The sequence below is a fragment of the Anarrhichthys ocellatus genome, unplaced genomic scaffold, assembly GCF_004355925.1.
Source record: "Anarrhichthys ocellatus isolate YVR2014 unplaced genomic scaffold, GSC_Weel_1.0 scaffold26, whole genome shotgun sequence".
Classification (NCBI taxonomy): domain Eukaryota; kingdom Metazoa; phylum Chordata; class Actinopteri; order Perciformes; family Anarhichadidae; genus Anarrhichthys; species Anarrhichthys ocellatus.
Genome location: NW_022280056.1, coordinates 2,667,651 through 2,687,599, shown reverse-complemented (window position 1 = coordinate 2,687,599; position 19,949 = coordinate 2,667,651). Strand labels below are relative to the sequence as shown.

The following is a 19,949-nucleotide window of genomic DNA, read 5'->3' as shown; positions in this document are numbered from 1 at the left end:
GGTGTAGGACTATGGGAGGGGCTGTTGTTTATGGGGTCTGATGGATTAGCCTCCGTCTTCACAGAGGCCCGTGTTGTGCAAGTCGATGAGGTTGTGCAAACGGCATCAGAGGGACATAATATCAATAACTCCAGGGGAAGCGCCCTGGCTGCATAAAGGGAAAACACCATAAAGTCTGAAGCAACAAGGAAGCCTTTACAGCGCTGATTCATACAACCGGCCAGAGCGAATTTAAAACTACACCAATCGCAATGAGCCCTCTCTGAATCTAACCAATTCCTCCTCGAGAGCATTTCACTCCAAAGACTGCACACCTGGCACGCAAGTGAACCAGGTCGAGCATGCATCAGCAGTAACATTTTTTTTGAAAAAAACACAGAAACAAAGAACTACTTAGACTAGAAAATAAGACGACCAGGAAACAAAAAGAAAGATTTGGAAGTAGCTGAAACCCACACAGCACCACGAGGACACACCTCCACACATGTAAACATACACTCTATATTTTATTGCCTTTTCGACACCCAGTCATGATGGATCTTTGTGTAAAACACAAAGCCACCTGGTTAGAAAAGAGGGAGAACATGAATTTGAAAGCTGAAGAAATGATTTAACAAATGGGGAAAGATATAAAGTATCCAGTGTTCACTGCAACAGTCGAAACTTAAATGCGCCAAAACGCATTTACACAGAACTGTCATTTGTGGAGAACAACATGGCTGATCCCACTCACATTCACCCATCCAAGATACACACTCCGACAGTACACAGATGCTAAGGAGCACTGGCCCAAAGGTCCAAGGCTTCAGAGAAAAGAGAGGAAAGGAGAGAATGAGAGTAGGACCAGTACAGAATGAGACCAGGACCAGTAGAGTCTACCATCGCAGGCGGGAGGTGGAGGGACGGATCATTTGCCTTTCTTTAGCCGGGTGGAGAGCCAGTCGAGACCCTCGTAGAGACCGTCTCCACCAGTGGCACACGTGGCCTGGATGTACCACTCTCGCCCACGCAGGGTTTGCAGGCCCAGCTGCTCCGTGACCTCGGCTGAATTCATGGCATTGGGAAGGTCCTGAAAGAGCAGCAAACACAATGCTCACATAACAACAAGAGAAACCACTATTCCCCATTAAGATTTGCACGGATCACTTTTTAGAGGCCACTTAACCAGCATCATTAGCACACTAGTGATGCAATATACTGGATGTGTATCAGTGTCAATCCCCTGTTAATGGATCAATGGCTGATGGATAGTTGATAGGCGTCAGGTTCTCCCACTAATGATGCTCGATTTAAAAAGAACAGTGACTAAAATCCACCTGTTTGTTGGCAAACACGAGCAGCACGGCGTCATTCAGCTCGTCCTCAGCCAGCATTCGCATCAGCTCGTCCTTCGCCTCACCGACTCGCTCCTTGTCGTTGCTGTCCACTACAAAGATAATGCCTGAAAAAAGGGAAAACAGGTGAGGTTTGCATGAGGAAGTGGATAAAAAGGTCTCCACGTGTAATGGAGGATTCAATTAAACAGTGAGCTTGAACAACAGACTTTGACCGTCAACATTAGGAAGTGTCTCACCTTCCGTGTTCTGGAAGTAATGCCTCCAGAGTGGCCTGATCTTGTCCTGACCACCGACATCCCACACTGTAAAACTGATGTTCTTGTACGATACCGTCTCCACGTTAAAACCTGCGGATGAAGGGAGAAACAAAGAGATGTTGGGTGGACGGAACAAAGAGGTTCGACATCTTGGCATTGGTGAGAAGAGGAAGAGGAAGAGGTCTCACCGATGGTAGGGATTGTGGTAACGATTTCTCCCAGTTTGAGCTTGTACAGGATGGTGGTCTTTCCAGCAGCATCCAGTCCCACCATCAGGATCCTCATTTCTTTCTTGCCAAACATGTTTTTAAAAAGGCTAGCAAAAGCCCCCATCTTGGCTCACCTGCAGAAGGAAAAGCAATATCGCGTGGTCAGATCTCTAAAACAATGTGGATCATTCATCAAGTATTAATGTTACAGATGCTGCTAAGTAATGTTAGTCTCCCACAGCCATCATCATGTGGTGCTGAATCAGTCAGTCACCGTGTTGAAATAATGAACTGCCACCTGTGTTGATAATCAATTAATAACTGAAGTAAATTCATCAAACATAACAAAATGTGGTGGCAATTCAAAGATGAATTCACAATGAGCGAGCTGGTACTTTTCCAGTTTAATTGCAATAAATAAGGGTCACATTTGCGAGAAATATAGTGAATGAGGTTAAGATTAGGATATTTCTTGGCCGGTGTCCTTAAACACGTGTGTTTAGTCTGTAGATTCATGACCTCATGTCTCGGGTGAATCTTACTGGGAATGAACAGTTGAAGGCCTAAACTCTGTGACTTTGTTCTGAGAAGCTGAGGGCAGACAGAGAGCAGCTCTTGAGCAGAGAGGCCTAATATAAGTATGCAATAGTAATAAGTGAATAAGGTTTTAACCTGTCAATACCCCAAACATGTTTTATATCATTATAAATAGAACATCTTTGGCTGGACAGTACAAACAAATGGACTGCGAACATGTGATGAGTGTTTCAATATTTGCTCACATTTTGTTGATTCAGATATACGATGAAATTGATAATGGAAATAAAACTTTCTTGGGTTGCAGAACCATTACAAGTATGTCAGAGAAATATGTTGGTATGCATGTTATTCAGAGGGTGAGGTTAGTGCCCAGCTTCTCAGACTTCTGAGTGTGCTGGGTAATGGCTGCTCCTTTGAGTAAACAGGTATGTCAGGTTTATGGTGGCGCAACAACATACCTGAGTGTCATTAGAGGTTTTCTTATAATTATAAATAGTTCTGATAGGCTGAGGTGCTATTCCAGTAGTACTTATAGTCAAACAAATTTAAGAAATGCATCTAGTGTTTTGTCCTGAAGCTCATAAATCAAAACACGAACATTAGTAAAAATTACTTTTAACAGAATCATACAGTAACGTTTACGTTAGCCTGTAACGTTTACGTTAGCTGGATACGTAGTTAACTGCCGTAAAGCAGTGTTAACATTAAAAACTGTTAGCTAGCTAGTTTTTAGGAAGTAACGTTAAAAGTGGTAACTGTCGCAACAACTTGTGGCATACTGTATATATATCTATATACTGTATATATATATCCAAGTCAATAGGTTATATGGGTTGCTATCACTCTAAACAGTACAATGCATATTATCCATATTTACAATTTGCATTCCTTTAGTCTGCTGCATGAAAGTGTTTATCGTTGCCATGGGAAACAAGTAGCAACTGAAGTTAGCCTACATTAGCTTGTTAATAAAAACGAGTAGCCATACTATTACAATTCGGCCTTTTTTTACTAAACCAATTACAACTACCAACAGTCATGCCTTCAATGACCTTAATGTATTGTCACATAATGTCAAATAACGACGAATAAAGGCTAAACTACCGCGGAATCCGCTCCGAATCACTGGCAGCTGCCACAAGAAGCTAGTGGCAGCTGAGCTTGCAACAGGAAGTGCCTCTACTAGCTGCCGCTGCCACGATTTGAGCCAGCTCCTACTGCGTTAACAGGCTGTTGAGCTCCAAATGTATTCGAATAAAAACAATATCTATGACACACGAATGCCATACGAACAATGGTTGTACCTTTACTGGTGCTTCTCACGCCGTCTTTCTTCCTGGTCCTGTTCAACTGTGATCTGGTTTATTTTCCGGTGTCACCGCCCTCTTGCCTCTGTCGGTTGTGTTTTGGGATTACAAATAAAAGTTGCGGTAGTGAAGGTGGGAAATAAAAATATATCAATATCTGTTTGAATCAGCAAAGTTCTTCTTAAATGCTGAGAAAAAAAGTAATCTCCTGAATGTATCAGCAAAATACCTTAAATAATAACTTAAATCACTTTCATTATAGATTCAAGGTATTTTATTTAGGCCTATTTACTTTATTATTATTTAAGCCTTTTTTAAAGTTTTTATATAGCCATATATAGCATTGAACAAAGTTCAAATGTGCTTATGGTCTGACTGTATTAAATCGTTTTGATATTATATATCTTCCATAAAACATCCACGTCAGAGGAGGAAGATATGTCGTCACTGTGTCACGTGTCATTAATGTCTATCTGAACGGTGTATTTGTTGCACGTGTTGGCTACTGGGTGATTCATAACTGAACACACATTTGTTTCCTCGTATTCCTTGAACTTTTCAATCTTCTACCAACCAACCGGGTTTATATTGAGGAGATTTTTCACAGTGTTTTTGACATTTTACCGAACAAATGATTCACCAATCAATCAAAACGAATCTGCTAAATTTATTTACGACGTTTATTTTTAAAAATCCATTGACGTTGAAAGATTGAATTTGTGTATCGAATCCACTAGATGGGGCTCTATCCATGGTTGCTTTTTCTCTGAAGGACCAATGAAGATTGAAAGTACATGAAGCGTACAGGATATATGTCCTATAATAACATGTTTGTGTCCTTTAATCTCTCTTTGGCTTCGTGGAATATTTGACTTCTTCTCATAAATGCTGTGCTTTTATATTTTTACAAGATTGTGATGCTTTATTGCAATGATTATATATTGCAATAACTAAAATTAGGGAATTGTGAGTTGTTTCTGATTTGTCCACGGTCAAGGACACTTCAGAGTGCAGGTGTGTTGTCCATTGTGGGTTGAATTTAGGGTCCGGTGGAGCGATCTGAGGTTTTGGTTCCAGTGCGTAACCAGGTTTTGCGGTAGACGTGAGCATCCTGTAGTGACGGGTACCGCGGGTGTGCTCGATATTTCTACATCACAGCAGGTAAACGCAGTCATGTTGCAGCTTCTTCCACCTGGGTGGCGTTAGTTACAGTGGGAGGGAACATACAGTAACAATATTGAAGGAATCCAATGAAGGTGCAGCAAGATGATGCCCCCCCCTCCCCCCTCCCAAAGGGCCCTGCCTCCCAGCGGACCACTGGGCCCAACGCACCGGATTTGAGAGTCTGTGTGCGTGTGGGGTCGCTTAAAGAGATGCGCCGACCAGACGGCACAGACTTTCTCCGTTGAAGAATCAGCGAGATGAAGAGCAGCGCCAACCCGGCACCATGCGCTCCAGGCTCTCACGGACCGCCTGCCTACTGCGACTCGCTGCGCTCTGCATCCTTCTCTCGCACACTGCAGCTTATTTTGGGTCAGCCGATTTTCCTTTTCACTTCTGCCCATCTCATTAATTGATCGACTTTGTTGTTTTAACCCTTAGAGGGCATCAAAACGACAAGCACTTCAAACTTCAGCCAAATTACGCACGCGTAATTGTGCGCAAACTATAGAGGTGCATTGCCATTGCGTTGCTCGAATTCGCTGTAGTTTTGCTGATTGTCGTGCTAATTTGTTGCAGTAAACAATAATCATCACCGGTGTATTTAAGATGCATCTCAAATTAATTCATGTTAATCACGTGGCTTTATTGCGCGTTTTCTTGGATTTGTTAAACTGCACTTTATCTAAACCGTAAACGGTTTTCTTTTGTTTACAGCAGTATCATTATCCAGAAAAACTCAAATTTAAATAATAATACAAAATAGCTTTAATCTACTGACGGAGTAAATTAACAGGTTCAGTTGGCAGGACTCAGTAAACCGCGTAAAACAAAGTCACATGTTTTCATGAAGTCTAATATGGAAAACATATTGAGGAAAAAAAAAGAAACGCTTACTTCCATTCAACTCACCAGATTTACAATCTCCTACGTGTTTTTTTTTCTTTCCACTCTAAGGCTGACAGGGCGGGAGCCCTTCGTGTTTTTACCAGGTCCGTTTTCAAATGAAGCTCCGACAGGAAAGGCCCACCTGAAGCAGTGCGAGCAGATGTCTCTGACCCGGCGGCAGAAGAGGCTGTGTCGCAGGGAGCCCGGTCTGTCCGAGACGCTGCGGGACTCGGTGCGCCTCAGCCTCCTGGAGTGTCGGTATCAGTTCAGGAACGAGCGCTGGAACTGCAGTCTGGACGGCCGGGGGAGCCTTCTGAAAAGAGGTGAGCCTGAAACTCCGCATCACAGTTTTTTAGCGTTTAGTCAACCCGTCAGTCAAATCACCATCCAGTCACGCATTAATGCCTTTTATCTTTATTTGTCTTTATCTTCACGTGCCTCAAATTAGACAGGTACATAGCTGCTCGATTTTCCTTTTAATCTCCATCACTCACTTAGAATGACATGCGGCATGTCTTACATGTCCTGCTGAAGTGTCTCTGAACAGGACACCAATATGCCAGATTTGCCTGCATGTGCCCTGACGCTCATGGCAACATCACTTTATCTCAAACCCGAGTGATCATCAGCAACAACAAAAGTAGCTAGAGAGAGAAAAATAGGATGAACCAATTGTTTCTCTCCAGTTGAGCTGTTACGACCTTTTGGGGCCAAGACTGGAGGCACTTGTCAAACATGATTAAGGTCTGCCTTTAATAACTTAATTATATTGATAGTTTTTCTTATTATTAATGGTGCGATGCATAAGCCACATGTCAACATGGTGATGTGATCAAAGGTAAACATCTGAAGTTACATTTTCATATAAATCCATGTCATTTATCACAACAATGATCAAAGTATTATCAGTTTAAAGACGTATTAGGTTACGTCTTTAAGAATATAAATGTAAACAATATAATTAGTTTTTGTTTGTATGGGTTGTTGCTGCCACATGATTACACGCTTGTTTCCTTTCTGCCTCACCGATTTTACAAATTTATTTTAACAACTCAAATCCTATTTACTCGTGCTGCATCCGGAGAGATTGCTTGTATACGTTTTTTATATTTATTAGTTATTTAAAGTCATTCTTGCATGTGTTACAATAACACCAGCGGACTAAATCCGTTTTCTTTTATTCTATACTTAAGAAGTTCTGCTCAGTCCCTCAACAGGATACAACCACTAAAAAAGGTTTTCTAAAAGTTGTGTACTTTAATACTTTTTTAATGACCTGATACAACCATTGATTAGCTTCACTTGAAAAAAAAGGATATAATAAATCACCGTATTGGATAAAGCTCAAGTCCCCTGCAGGTCTGCTGTGCACAGAAAATGCTTTATGCATATGGTTATCAGTGTGGGGGAGAACATGAACAGGTCAGCATGGAGGTAATGAGGGAGTAGAAAGCCAAGAAATGTGGTGCGGTGGAGTGTGCTCAGGCCCTGTGGTTATTTTTATCTCGGGAAAGCGCCCATTCCCAGAGGAAAAGGGTGGCACGATTACCCACTTTCATCTGGGAAAATCCTTCCTCTAGTCAAAATAATAATTAATTGGATCAAAATATACCCTGGTGACGGCTCCGGGTGAAGCAAATAACAGTGTGTAACCGAAAGGAAAAGGTCAGAAGAGGAATTATGACACAAGAAAACTTGCAGAATAATATTGAGGTTGAAGTAAACCATGACGACGTTATGAGCTCTTTGTAAACATTTTGGCTTAAAGGCTTTCTCAGTGGCACAAAAGACATGATGATGATAAACTGTGAATTAATCCCTTAAGATATACAGTTTATACTCAGAACATGTGTTTTTATTGCCACAAATAGCATTTACAGCTCTGTAAATATGTCTCTTTAAATCTGTCCTAGATACATTAAACTGATGTGCCTTTTAATATGTTTTCCAGCATTCAAGGAGACTGCCTTCCTGCTGGCAGTGTCCTCTGCGGCGTTGACCCATGCACTCGCCAAAGCGTGCAGCTCAGGCCGAATGGAGAGGTGCACGTGCGACGACTCCCCCGGCATCCAGCACCGAGAAGCGTGGCAGTGGGGGGTCTGCGGTGACAACCTGAAATACAGCACCAAGTTCCTCAAGAAGTTCCTCGGCCAAAAGAAGGTCAGCAAGGACCTGAGGGCTCAAGTCGACGCCCACAACATCAACGTCGGAATTCGGGTGAGTGTGAACAAATAAACCCAAATGTGTTGGAACAGAAATATTACATCAAATGTGCTTCAGCGAAACAACCCCCCCTTCCTCTCTTTATGATGACATCACAAACATCATCTATACCTGAGCCACACTTATCTCAATTAGTTGGGCTGAAATTTTACAAAATAATTGCACCTCTAGCACACGCCAGCGCAATCAGAGGGTACAGAATTGTAATCCTCACCTGCATATTTTTCCCAGTGCCAGCCAGACAAACACCCCCTTAGTTGGTGCCGTCGTTGTCCTTGGTGGATAACACAGAGGCAGAGGGTGAGGCAGCGGAGCGGGGAGACAAGCTGGCTGTGGGATCGCTGGAGCCAGGTGTTCTCAGACATGATAAAGCTTGCTGTGCGGGCATTCAGAAAATGAAAGGTCTCATGTCGGAGAGAACGATTATAACCGTGGCCTCTTTTTAATATACGAGCAAGCGTTTTGTTTTTTTTCCACTTGTTGGATCACTGTGCTCTTCATAAATCCACCTAATGTTCATAAGCACCTTTGTGTATAGCTCTGACATTGCAGGGCCCCCGGGGTCCTACTCCTGCTGCTCACACCTTTGGTAGAGTCGGTGGAGACAAGCAGAAAAACAGGAAGAAGTGAGGGAAGCAATCTTATCTCATCTTCACCGAGTTAAATGTTTTCCGCACTTTATGTCGGCCGAGAGGAGACCACGAGCCGCGTTAACAAAAACATGAAGTGGTCGGCGGCCCCCTCGTCTCTCAGTAATGGTGCTCTGAAGCCCCTGAGGGGTTCATACCTGCAAAGGGAGGAACTGAGCGGCACTTCTCAACCCAGTTACCCTCTGGCTCCCTCTGTGTGACCTGTCTCTGGCCCCTGCCGAGACAGCAGCTCTCAGGCTGAGTGATCGCGCCCTCATCGCTGACCATCAAGCTCAGTGAACTATTAACCTAAAATCACGGGCACCATTGCAAAACCGCTGCAACAATTCTAGTTTTTGTTTTTTTGGCACTTCTTGCGCAGAAATTCTTATCAATGTTTTCCATGAGCAGGCATGTACAAAGAACAGGGTGGAGAGATTCCACTGTCTGCACAGTTTGTCACCTCTGCCTCGGGCTTTAGGAAGAGACAGGTGAGAAACAGACAGGAGCTAGTTTCAACACATTGAGTTAAAAAAAATAATGGCAAGAGCTGTCCAAGTGAGAAATGTGCGGTAAATTAAATACGACATTCTGAACAGTCCCCCTCAATCCATTATGTCAAAATGTTTGACTGAGGTGGGCTAAAGGCACCCTATCCGCAGACCACCACCCCTAACCTCCTACCCAGCCTGCAGGAAACTGTCTCACTCTGTCCAGATAGATCTCCCAGATAAGAGGCCAGGTAATGAATCAAACTGAAGGAACTGACACTTTTTGTCCCCCCCCCCCCCACTCTCAGGCGGTGAAGAGCGGCCTGAAAACAACCTGCAAATGTCACGGTGTCTCCGGCTCTTGCGCCGTACGGACTTGCTGGAAGCAGCTGTCTCCTTTCCACGACACCGGGCGGCTGCTGAAGTACAGGTACGACACCGCAGTGCGGGTGCTGAGCGTCACCAACGCGGCCACCGGGGAGACGGAGCTCGCCGGGCCCCGTCGCCACGGCCAGAGCCTCCGCACCACCGACCTGGTCCACCTGGAAGACTCCCCCAGCTTCTGCAGGCCCTCGCGCTACTCCCCGGGCACGAGCGGCCGGTCGTGCGCCAAAGACACCAGCTGTCAGAGTCTGTGCTGCGGACGTGGTTACAACACGGCCATGCGCCTCACCAGCCTGTCCTGCCACTGCCAGGTACGCTGGTGCTGCCACGTGGAGTGCCAGACGTGTGTGAGAGAGGAGGAGGTGTACACCTGCAAAAACGCATAGCAGATGACGAGATGTAGGCCGTATGCAAAGACTTTATCCATTGGACATATTGGCTGAACTACAAACAACAAACACACTGAATGATCTCCCATCAGAGCACATCTTTGCAGATCTCCATTCTCACCTGCATGTTATTTGGGGAGGAACACACTACATGTAACATTATAATATTGCCGGTTATTTGCTAATCATCACCCGATTTGATACGCAGCAGCTCACTGTAGGTGAGGATGTTTTCAACGCACTCTGCTTTACTCTCGCTGGATGCACTGAAATCCCACTCCTGTGGGACGGAGGGAAATGAGCTCTTAAAACAGGTACTGGACTGGACTGGACGTCAAACCCCCGTCTGCAGGGGAGCTCTGGCAGTGACTTTGTTGTATTGGCCCCCTTCCACTTGACTATTTATTGTATCAGTCATTGTGTCTGTTGTACTGCTGCTTTATACTTTAACCTTCTTGTTATTGCCACTGAGGCTAAAATGGCCTTAAAAGGAATCCACCTGTCTGTCTCTCTGTCTGCTGTGGAGACATTTTAGGAGTTCATCTCTAAATTAAAAAAGCACTTACTGTAAGTTGCTCTTGCTACATATGATGCAAAGTTTATAACTAATCGTAGACATTAGAAGAAGAAAAAATGTTTCGGTCTAAATACGTGTCTGAACAGAATCACTGGAAGCTTTGAGCGGTGCCACTGTTATGCATCGTAACATACATTAACAGGGTTGTCGTGTAAAGACACAAGCTGAGTTTCAGTTGCTCTTATGGAAATCTCTATGGAAATCTCTACATGTAGCCTAATGTGTGCTCAAAAGAACAAAGGGAAATGCCTGCGGTAATAGTGAGGGGGGAACACCAAACACTGTGTTTGAGAAAACAAAAGAATGATAAACGCTTAATTTCTGAACACACACCAACGCTGCTCTTGTGTTTCTTCTGTGTATCGAAGCACGCACTGCGCTGTACTTTCAAGTTTAAAATTGCCTGACTGAAGCATTTGGTCTTTTAAGTCTAATTTAGCCACATCTTTGTTCTAAATGCCTTTGAAGTGGGCTAATCGTGCTCCTTACTTTCCCCAAATTGCTAATCAAAGAAATTCCCCATGTTTACTCACTTATCCTCACATGTGTCCATGTGCGCGGGTCAAAAGTGCACGACTCACCCAAAGGCTTTATTTTATTGGCCAGTTTGTGTTTTTGTTTGAGTGATTCTGAACTGTATATATGATATGAATATAACTCATGTCGGGGCTCCAGGCGTATGACAACATGGAATCGTAATTTTCTACCTCACTTCATCTTTTGGCAAATATCAGTAAGATTTATGAGCTATGCAGAGTTATGTCCTGTCCTTTGTTTTAAAGATCGTATTTTAGATTTTTGTACAGCTCTTTTGAATTTGGTTGTGCATATCACCAGGTCTCAATTGCTTTTATTAAATTGTGTTGCATTGCACTCTTATTTAGAATAAATAAGGTTGATAAATGGACATGCATTTGTAAGAGCTATGTGTTTGTTGTGTCTTGATCAGTTGGTGCAGGCGGTCACCATCACACACTCTCACATACACTCCACACGCAGCAGCAATACACCTGCCTGAAACCACTTCCTGCTGATACCGCCGCCCTCCTCTTCATCTGAAAGGACTGTGGTCTCGCTGCATCATCCTCAACCGCCCTGTAAAAAAGGCGGGCGGGCGGGTGGGTTAGCAGGACACGCACACAGGTGTTGTGCCTCTAGCACGACAACCATGATGACAATCATAATGACGATGATGACAAAAGATGATGACTCAGGAGAATGCCGAGCAGAGGGTTTGACCCCCGATCCATCGTTAGAAAGTAACATCAAGCTGCTCCAGAACCACGACGAGAGCGGTTTACATGCTATTAACCGTGAATCATAACTTTCCACTCATCTGCAGTGAACCTACAGCACACACAGGGCTATTGTACGAGGTATTTATAGTGTGTGCTCTGGTGCTTTTGATGTTGCTCTCTAATTACTGTGATTACACATTATTATTCCTTATTAGAACATCAACCGAATACCCCGAGTATTGCAGTGAATTATAGGACAATTTCAAAATGACTAAGCCTTATTTCCTCACAGGTTTAATGACTTTAAAAATGTCTATAATGGATGCACAGTGTATGATATTGTTATGTCTCAGTGTGATGAGTATGCTGCATGGCTTAGGGGCAAAAATCTGCAAATTTAATTAAACAAAACAAACGTGATAAAGCTATGACATGAGTCAAATGTCACTCAATTTCAGCCATATTAGACATTAAGGCTAAAAGGTTTCCCTCATCTAAAAGAGAGAATCATCATCCTTCTACATCTATCTTGAAATCAAATGTAAAATCCTTTGAAAGTTACTTTTAAACTTTTAAATATTTTTGTCTTTACAACAGAAGAGCACTTTCCCTGACATAATAAATAAATAAATAAATAAAAAGATAAGAAAGTGAAACAAAAGTATTTTCTTCAGCACTAAAATTCTTATCTTTGAATGAAAATCATGTATTTCAAAATCTGGTTATTTAAAATTTTTCCAATAACTTGATGGATTAATTATTCATTTATAGGTTGAGGTAATTCTCACGCATCCAAAGTTAAATACACGATTTAAAAAGCCTCTGGATTGGCTGAGAAACACATTGTCACATTGGGGTTTTTTTGCTCACGAAAAGTGGACATTTGTGAGACAGGTGTTTTTTTCACTGTCCAGCTACAACATGTCTTTGTCTCTCTAACAACAGCATTATACTACCAATACAAACCTGTGCTTGGATCCTTTACTTCGATTTCAATTTCCCCTCAAACTTGAAAACTTCAGTTCAGTGATACATAAATGCGTCAGCCGGCAGGTCAGACAAGTTCATATGCCGAGACTACTGACTCACTATATTAACTCCTCATATTATAATAGTGCGGATCAATATTTAACTTTATTCAACGTCAATGCTGTATTTTAAAAAAGCCAGGGTGGACCGGGTTGAGATATTGAGGGACATAAAGGAGAAAGATGAGGATGGAGGGATGAGAGGGGATAGTTTTCGGCCCCAGGAGGCCTATCCCCCGCTGCTGCTGTTGTTGTTTTATAATGAACTCCTAAAGCCTTCATTTCCCTCCCTACCCTGAGCGGAGGGGGTGCAGCGATGGGGGCTGCTGAGTCCACAGCCGGATTCGCACGCACAAGCCCCGAGGGCGGCTGTTTTGAGCGGGGTGGGGGGGTCGGACGGAGCCGGGGTGCAGTAAGCAAGCTCCTGTGTGTGTGTGTGTGTGTGTGTGTGTGTGTGTGTTTGAAACAGTCCTGACAGGAGACAGGTGAGGGCGGAGAGGTTTTTTGCATATGTGTGTGCATACTTGCCTCTGTGCACACCTGTGGTCACTTCAGTAGGAGTGCGTGTTTGTTGTCAGGTTTTCCTGTGCGGGCAGTCGGCCTGCTGGAGCTGCTGGAGCTTCTATCCCGTCACCCTGAGACACTGAATGACAGACAATGCAGGGTGACGCTGGTGGTAACACTACCTCTTGTGTCTGCGTCGGCCTGGTTCAGGTAAAGGTTACCGAGCCGCGCTGCAGCGGAGCACTGTGCTCTGATGGATGAAGACGAATTGGCGTGCCGTGGGCCGAGGCACTTTTTTGAGATATGCATTATACTTGCAAAACGAAAAAAAAAGATCCAAAGAGACATACATAGCTTTCAGGTTTATACATCACTCATTTGTGTACGAACAGTAGATGTTAACTGAAGCGTGGGAGGCTTGGTCGATACTTTGCTCAAGGACACAAAGCGCAGTCCCGTCCTGTAATTGGAACCTCTGAGCCTCGGGTCAAACATCTAAACCCTACAAGACTTCCGCCTCTGAAGAGAAGTTGCTCAGATAGCATCAGTGCCTGGGCCTAATCCCCAAAAAACAACACCCTGACATGGCACTGAGAGAAAATTAAATGATGAGGAGGACGAGGAGCGACGTGGATTTGGTGCAGAAGAAGAGGGGAAAAGAAAGAGAGAGACAGAGTTGTGAATACGGCATGGGGTAGGAATTTGGAATGTGAAATGACTAATGCAATAGCTCAACCCACAACAAGAACATGCACTGCCTAGAGCTATGACAAGGCTGAGTGCATACCTCTATGGGGGGGCCTAACGCAGAGGCTCTGGACTGGGATGGTGGCTGAGCTCCTCGCGACGGGTGATGAGACGCACGACTGCAGAGAAGCTGTAAACTTGTGTGACGGTCAATTGAGCGGGCAGCAGGGGTGAAATGATGGATTTTCACCCGACGACATAGAATCAAAAAAAGATTAGACAAGAATACAACTTTATTACCAATATTAAATGATTAGTCGATTAATTGATTTTATTTTGATAATCTTAAGACTTCAGTCCTTTCTGTTTGAGTGGAAACAATGATATTGTGCTGACAGTTTAAAAGTCTGGAGTCTTTTTGTTGATACATGAGCTTCATATTTTTAGTATTGTGTGCATAGTTCCATTTGTTGTGTATACGATGGAGAAAAACTATATCACAGCATTTTATCCCCAACAATGTCGCCACCATCAGTGGGCCATTTGGCTACTTTATGACTCCATTTTAAGCAAAACGGCCAAAATTGTGTTCTGCCAGTTATTAAAAAAACATAAACATTGGCAGGTTTTGGAGTGTTAGTCGAAACAAAAAAAGCAATTTGAATATGTCAGCTTGGGGCTTTAGGAACTTGTGATGGCCGTTTTTTAGCCATTGCTCGACAATAAATGTCATGTTGATCGACCACTTTGGTCGAGACTGACACTTCTCAACAACTGCCGTAACATTTTATGCAGACATTCATGGTCCCCAGATGATGGATCCTCCTGACTTTGATGACCTTATACCACTGTTTGTGTTAAAGATCCAGTTTGCTGTGCAGTGCCGGTCATTTTGCTGCAGACATTACCCCCTTAGTGAGTACATGTTTTGTGCTTCAACCTTGAGAGATTGATGCCTGCAGTTAAACGACGAAGTGAGCACAGACTCCATAAAAGATCAATAAAACATTGCCATCAGGGTCCTGTCAACCTGGAACTTAGCGAGTTTCCTGAGACAAAAGAGACGCTGCTGGCTCTTACTGAGCACCATGTCAGTATTGCTCTTAAATGTCAGTTGAATGTCTCGTTCCCAAATACTCATAGGACTCTGCCAGGAGCAGGGAGAGACGGCTGAAATCAATGCACATGTCTTTTGTCTTTGGCACATTCAGTACTAAAAACGATTCATGACACCAAATTTGAAAAATAATCAACAACAGAACCATGAACCAAAGGGAGTTAACTCTCCAGTGAGTGTTCGATACGTACAACAGAGGAGAGAAGACGCATCCCTGAGGAGAGCCAGTGGAGGTTACCATCAACTCAGAAAGTTGACCATTTGATTGTTGAGTCTAAATAACAATACGGATGTCCGAGCCAAACTGGTCCGTAAGCTTCTGGACTGTCAGATGTGGCTGTACGACATTAAAGGCTTACTTCAATACTTACTTAAATACCTGCTAAATATACATCATTCCCTTCAGCCACAGCTGAAGCAGCCAATTAGCAAATGCTAAACATCTGGTTGGAGTTGCCATTGTGAGCATGTTAGCATTTAGCTCAAAGCATTTCAGTGGACTCTCGCTGCGTTCCAAATCACACTTTTAGTTCATACTGCAGCTGCCCTGACAAAGTACAGACTGTTGCATGACTTCAACTGGGAAATACTACTTCCACATAACACTGCACCTTGTACTTTGATCCTCTTGCTCATATAGGCCTACCCGCTGTGCAAAGGATTGTGGGTCTGAATAGCCAGGTTACATTGACGAGTCGCGAGCTGGATTTGTTAAACAATAAATAAGATGTTTCCAAGAAACGTACTTGTCAAGTGAAGCAAAGACAAAAACAGAAAATGGTTAAATGAGGGCTGGATGCTCGTACAGGAGTGCACGCGTGCTTGTCAATTGATTTCACACAGCGAAGATGCCCCTGAAAATGTTTACTGGTATTCCTTTGACCACTCCATTGTGACCCCCCCCCCCCCCCCCTCCCCCTCCCCCACTGGGAAACTCCTGGGGGAGGCTGTTCCCATGCTGCTCCACCGAAACACCTGCAGCACAAACAGCAGGGTTTACATTGCAGCAGCTGTGATAGGACATGATAAGACCTCATGCACCTTCATAACTGACTCCCCATGCTCAGTATATGGTACTCCTCTGCCTTTTCTCTCAGCTGCACACACGCACACACACACACACTGACCTCCATTACAACTGAAACAAAACTTTCCCAGATCAACAATATCCGATGGAGAGAAAACACAGATAAAGGGAGGAGCGATGTGTTCTCTCAACCAACAACATCTCCAGAAAGGCTGGAATGTCGTCTGTGATTATTTATTTATCTACAACAATTATTTTTACTACATGTCCCTGAGTGATCTAACTCATTAAATCATCACTGTCATTAAAAGATTCACAATAATGTGCCATTAAAAGTCCTTTGAGCTCCGTGAACCGCACACTCAGGCTGTGGGTAGGACGCTGTCAGGCAGGGGAAGCCCGGTGCAGCGCTGCGTGCCGTGTTGCTGTTTGTGTTCCCGACCTGGCTGAGCCCGTCATCCAACCGCAGGGCTGGACGGCATCTCTCATCCCCAGAGGTCTGGGTGTCACAGGTGGTATGGCCACAGGTGGTATGGCCACAGGGCTGCGTGTGTGTGTATGTGTGTGTGTGTGTGTGTGTGTGTGTGTGTGTGTGTGTGTGTGTGTGTGTGTGTGTGTATGTGTGTGTGTGTGTGTGTGTGTGTGTGTGTGTGTGTCTGACAGCTGTACGATCACTCTAAGCTCTCTGAGGTCAGACTAAATAAAGCTGGGAGGAAGAACGAGAAGCTGGAGACGACGACGCTGATCATCTTCTGTCATTGGGAGAGGCATCTCTTTCCCCACTCAATAAATGAATGCCAAATAAACTACTTTAAATATTCTAACAGTAAAGAATATCATGAAATAACCACTGTTTGTAACTCCAAACAACCTACAGCCATGGACAGATTATGAGGCAACAAAAGGCCCTTGGACGCAGACATGGAAAAGATCTCCCACCCCTCCTTTATGTAATCAAGTCACCAAAACTGAAAGAGAAAACAAAACAACTGCAGTAGTCGTTTCGTGTCTCTATGTAGGCATTTTGCATCATTTTGTGGATATTTTGCATCTTTTCGTAGTCATTTTGCGTTTTGGGGGGGTTATTTTGCATCTCTTCACAGCTGTTTTGTGTCTTTGTAGTCATTTTGCATCCTTTTATGATAGTTTTGCGTCTCTTTTTGGTCGCTTTGCATCTCTTGTTTTGTAGGTCTTTGTAGTTATGCTTTTTGGGGTTGTTCTGCATCGCCTATTGTCTGTTTTGTAATTCTTTGCAGTCAACTTGCATCTCTTTGTAGTCATTTTTTGTGTCTTTAAAGTTTTGCCTTTTCTTGGAGTAGTTTTACTTCTCTTCACGGCTGTTTTGTGTGTCTTTGTAGTCGTCTTGCAGCATCTCTTTGTGGTTGTTTTGCATTTGTACACAGCTGTTTGTAGTCTCTTTGTAGTTGTTTTGCATCTCTTTTTTTCTGATCGTTTTGCATCTCTTAGCAGTCGTTTTGCATTTTTTTAGGTTGTTTTGCACCTTTTCACATTTGTTTTGTATCTTTGTAGTTGTTTGTAGTATTTTTCGTCTAATTGGGATCGTTTTGCATCCCTTTGCAGTCGTTTTTTTTGTCTCTTTGTGGTTGTTTGACTTTGTGACGTCACTTCATACAGAAGTTCTGATACTAACAAGCCAACTATCCCCTTCTTACTCTGGTGTGGTGGGGGGGGGGGCCGTCTGGCCCCTCCTCTGGACCCCTTTCCCACCAGAACCCACTGAGACACTGGGAGCTTATGAGTTTCTCCTGTCATCTCTGACAGGCCCTCATTTGCTTTCATTCAGCGTCTCATCACGGCTTCAAAGACGAGTGGATCATCTCCCTCGGGGGGGAGTGAGAAGATCTGTGTGCCTTCAAAAAATGACTGGCATCCAAAAATTGTTGACCCAAGGCGGTTTTGCTCCTCATAATTGGCTTCTTGACTCTGTCTGTCTTGGGCAATCATTGGAGAGTTATGATGTATTATATTGCCGGGAAAACATCATTAAGTTGTGTAGAAGTGATTGAATAACGTATCATTTTCTCTTGATGAACAAAACAGTGTAATTGAAGGGGATATTCACGGAGTACACTGAGTGCTTTCTCCCTCTACCTAACAACAACTCTGCTGCCATGTTGTCTAACCAGGACAGGGAGACTGATCCAGCGCTTCATTTTGTTTGGTTCCAGCTGAAGCCCCAAAAGGAGCAGCACCAGGAAACAGCATTCTTTGAGGATCCAGGGAGGCGGCCACCAAAGCTGTACAATCCTCTAAATACCTAAACATTCTGCATCTGGATCCTGCAATAGAGTACATCTAAAGCTCTACAGTAACATGCAACGCTTTATGCGTCTTATTTTCATTCAAATATTAGCATCAATGGTTGTATGTGACTCATGTAAAGCACCTAAGTACAATTTCGAGGTACTTGTACTTTGCGTGATAATTTCCATTTTATGATACTTTATACATTTACTCCACTACATTTATTTTTCAGATTAAGATTTTATATGTAAACATGTTAATAGTTTCTAAAATATACATTGTAGATAAGATTACCAATACTATATGAAGATAGCTCTCCTACATGTTCATGAATCGATAATAATAATGGAATAATATATTATATTTATGAAAGGCGTATATGATAATCCAAATACTTTGGATGAGGCCATTTTGCTTTTGATACCTAAACTACTATTTTGATGTACTTTTACTTTTTAAAGTAAGATTTTGAATGCATGCCTTTTATTTGTAGTAGTAGGAGTATTTTAATACTGTGGTATGACTACTTTTACAAAGATCTCAATACTTTTACACCACTGCAGCTCTAATTCAAGAGGAAATAGCAACACATCTTGCAAAACTGGATTTGTACCAAAAATGAATATCTAACTTTACAAAAAGCTAGACTGAAATCCATAAAGAAAAAGGAAAAACACTAAGTTGAGATACTGATAACTAATAAGCAGACACATGAACACAAATAGGACGTAGTTTCCTTGGTGGAGGCAACAACTGGACAGAACTCTGCACCACGCACGTGCAATAAGCGACAGACTAGGTGTAACCACATGCCATCTCTCGGTCAGTCGGAGTGGCGTGATCGTGCTCCACACCTGGAGAATTCCAGTTTGTGCCCGTGGTGCTCAGGTGTGGAGGACAACCAGTAAGCTCATCTCATCCTTTCCTCAGGGCTGAAAGATAAAGGACAGACAGAGAGAACCCCACAACCTTGAGAGAGAGAGAGAGAGAGAGAGAGAGAGAGAGAGAGAGAGAGAGAGAGAGGAGAGAGAGAGAGAGGGGGGTAAATGTGCCTCATGTACTGTTTGGAAATGGTTTGAAGGGGGAGGCCTTGTTTCTCTCTTTCTCTACTCTGAGCAACAGGTTAAAGCTGTGCACATCCAGCCACTGCCCTGGGGATGTGTTATGACAACCGAAAACGGTGATCTGCGAGAGCAAGAAGTGGCATGAACAGACCTCAAGGTTTCTGACATGTGGGGGTGGGTGAAAGGGACCTCTGTTGAGAAGTGTCTAGCCTGAAGATACAACCATCAACTCAAGCACACATCAGGAAGCCACGGAGAAACTGTCTGGGCCGACGTCTGATTGCTGCGCTGGGTGAGGTAAACAAATACAGCCACCAAAACAGGAGCTGGTAACAGCTCACTGCACTAATTAGGTTGAAGGACGCTTGGATGTTTGTTGCTGGCTCCCGGTCTCATCGAGAGTTGATGGAGAGTTGGAGGAAGTTGATTGAGATGTGGTTTTGTGATGATGCCAGGCAGCGCCTCAGGATGCTTTTCTTCCTGCTAAATCACCAAGGAACTATTGTGAAATGTTCACAGCTTGTTCTGGGAAATCCCATCATGCCACTTTCACACAGTCTACTCGCAACTTCACAAACACACCTCAGACATCCTCCCCACAGTAATCTGTGACTTACTGACAAAGTT

At 43.5% G+C, this 19,949-nt stretch overlaps 2 protein-coding genes across 2 annotated transcripts; one reads left to right on the top strand and one right to left on the bottom strand.

The window, feature by feature from the left end:
* Positions 1-533: 533 nt before the first annotated feature.
* arf2a (ARF GTPase 2a) lies at positions 534-3,753 on the bottom strand. Its single transcript, XM_031861958.1, has 5 exons — positions 3,648-3,753; positions 1,783-1,937; positions 1,574-1,684; positions 1,317-1,441; positions 534-1,069 (listed from the first exon to the last, which is right to left on the bottom strand). The coding sequence occupies exons 2-5, from the start codon at positions 1,925-1,927 to the stop codon at positions 908-910; spliced, it is 543 nt and encodes a 180-aa protein (XP_031717818.1). The 5' UTR covers positions 1,928-1,937; positions 3,648-3,753; the 3' UTR covers positions 534-907.
* Positions 3,754-5,097: 1,344 nt separating this feature from the next.
* Positions 5,098-11,223, top strand: wnt9b (wingless-type MMTV integration site family, member 9B). Its single transcript, XM_031862158.1, has 4 exons — positions 5,098-5,183; positions 5,769-6,022; positions 7,651-7,916; positions 9,351-11,223. Exons 1-4 carry the CDS (start codon positions 5,098-5,100, stop codon positions 9,810-9,812), a joined length of 1,068 nt encoding a protein of 355 aa, XP_031718018.1. The 3' UTR covers positions 9,813-11,223.
* Positions 11,224-19,949: the final 8,726 nt, after the last annotated feature.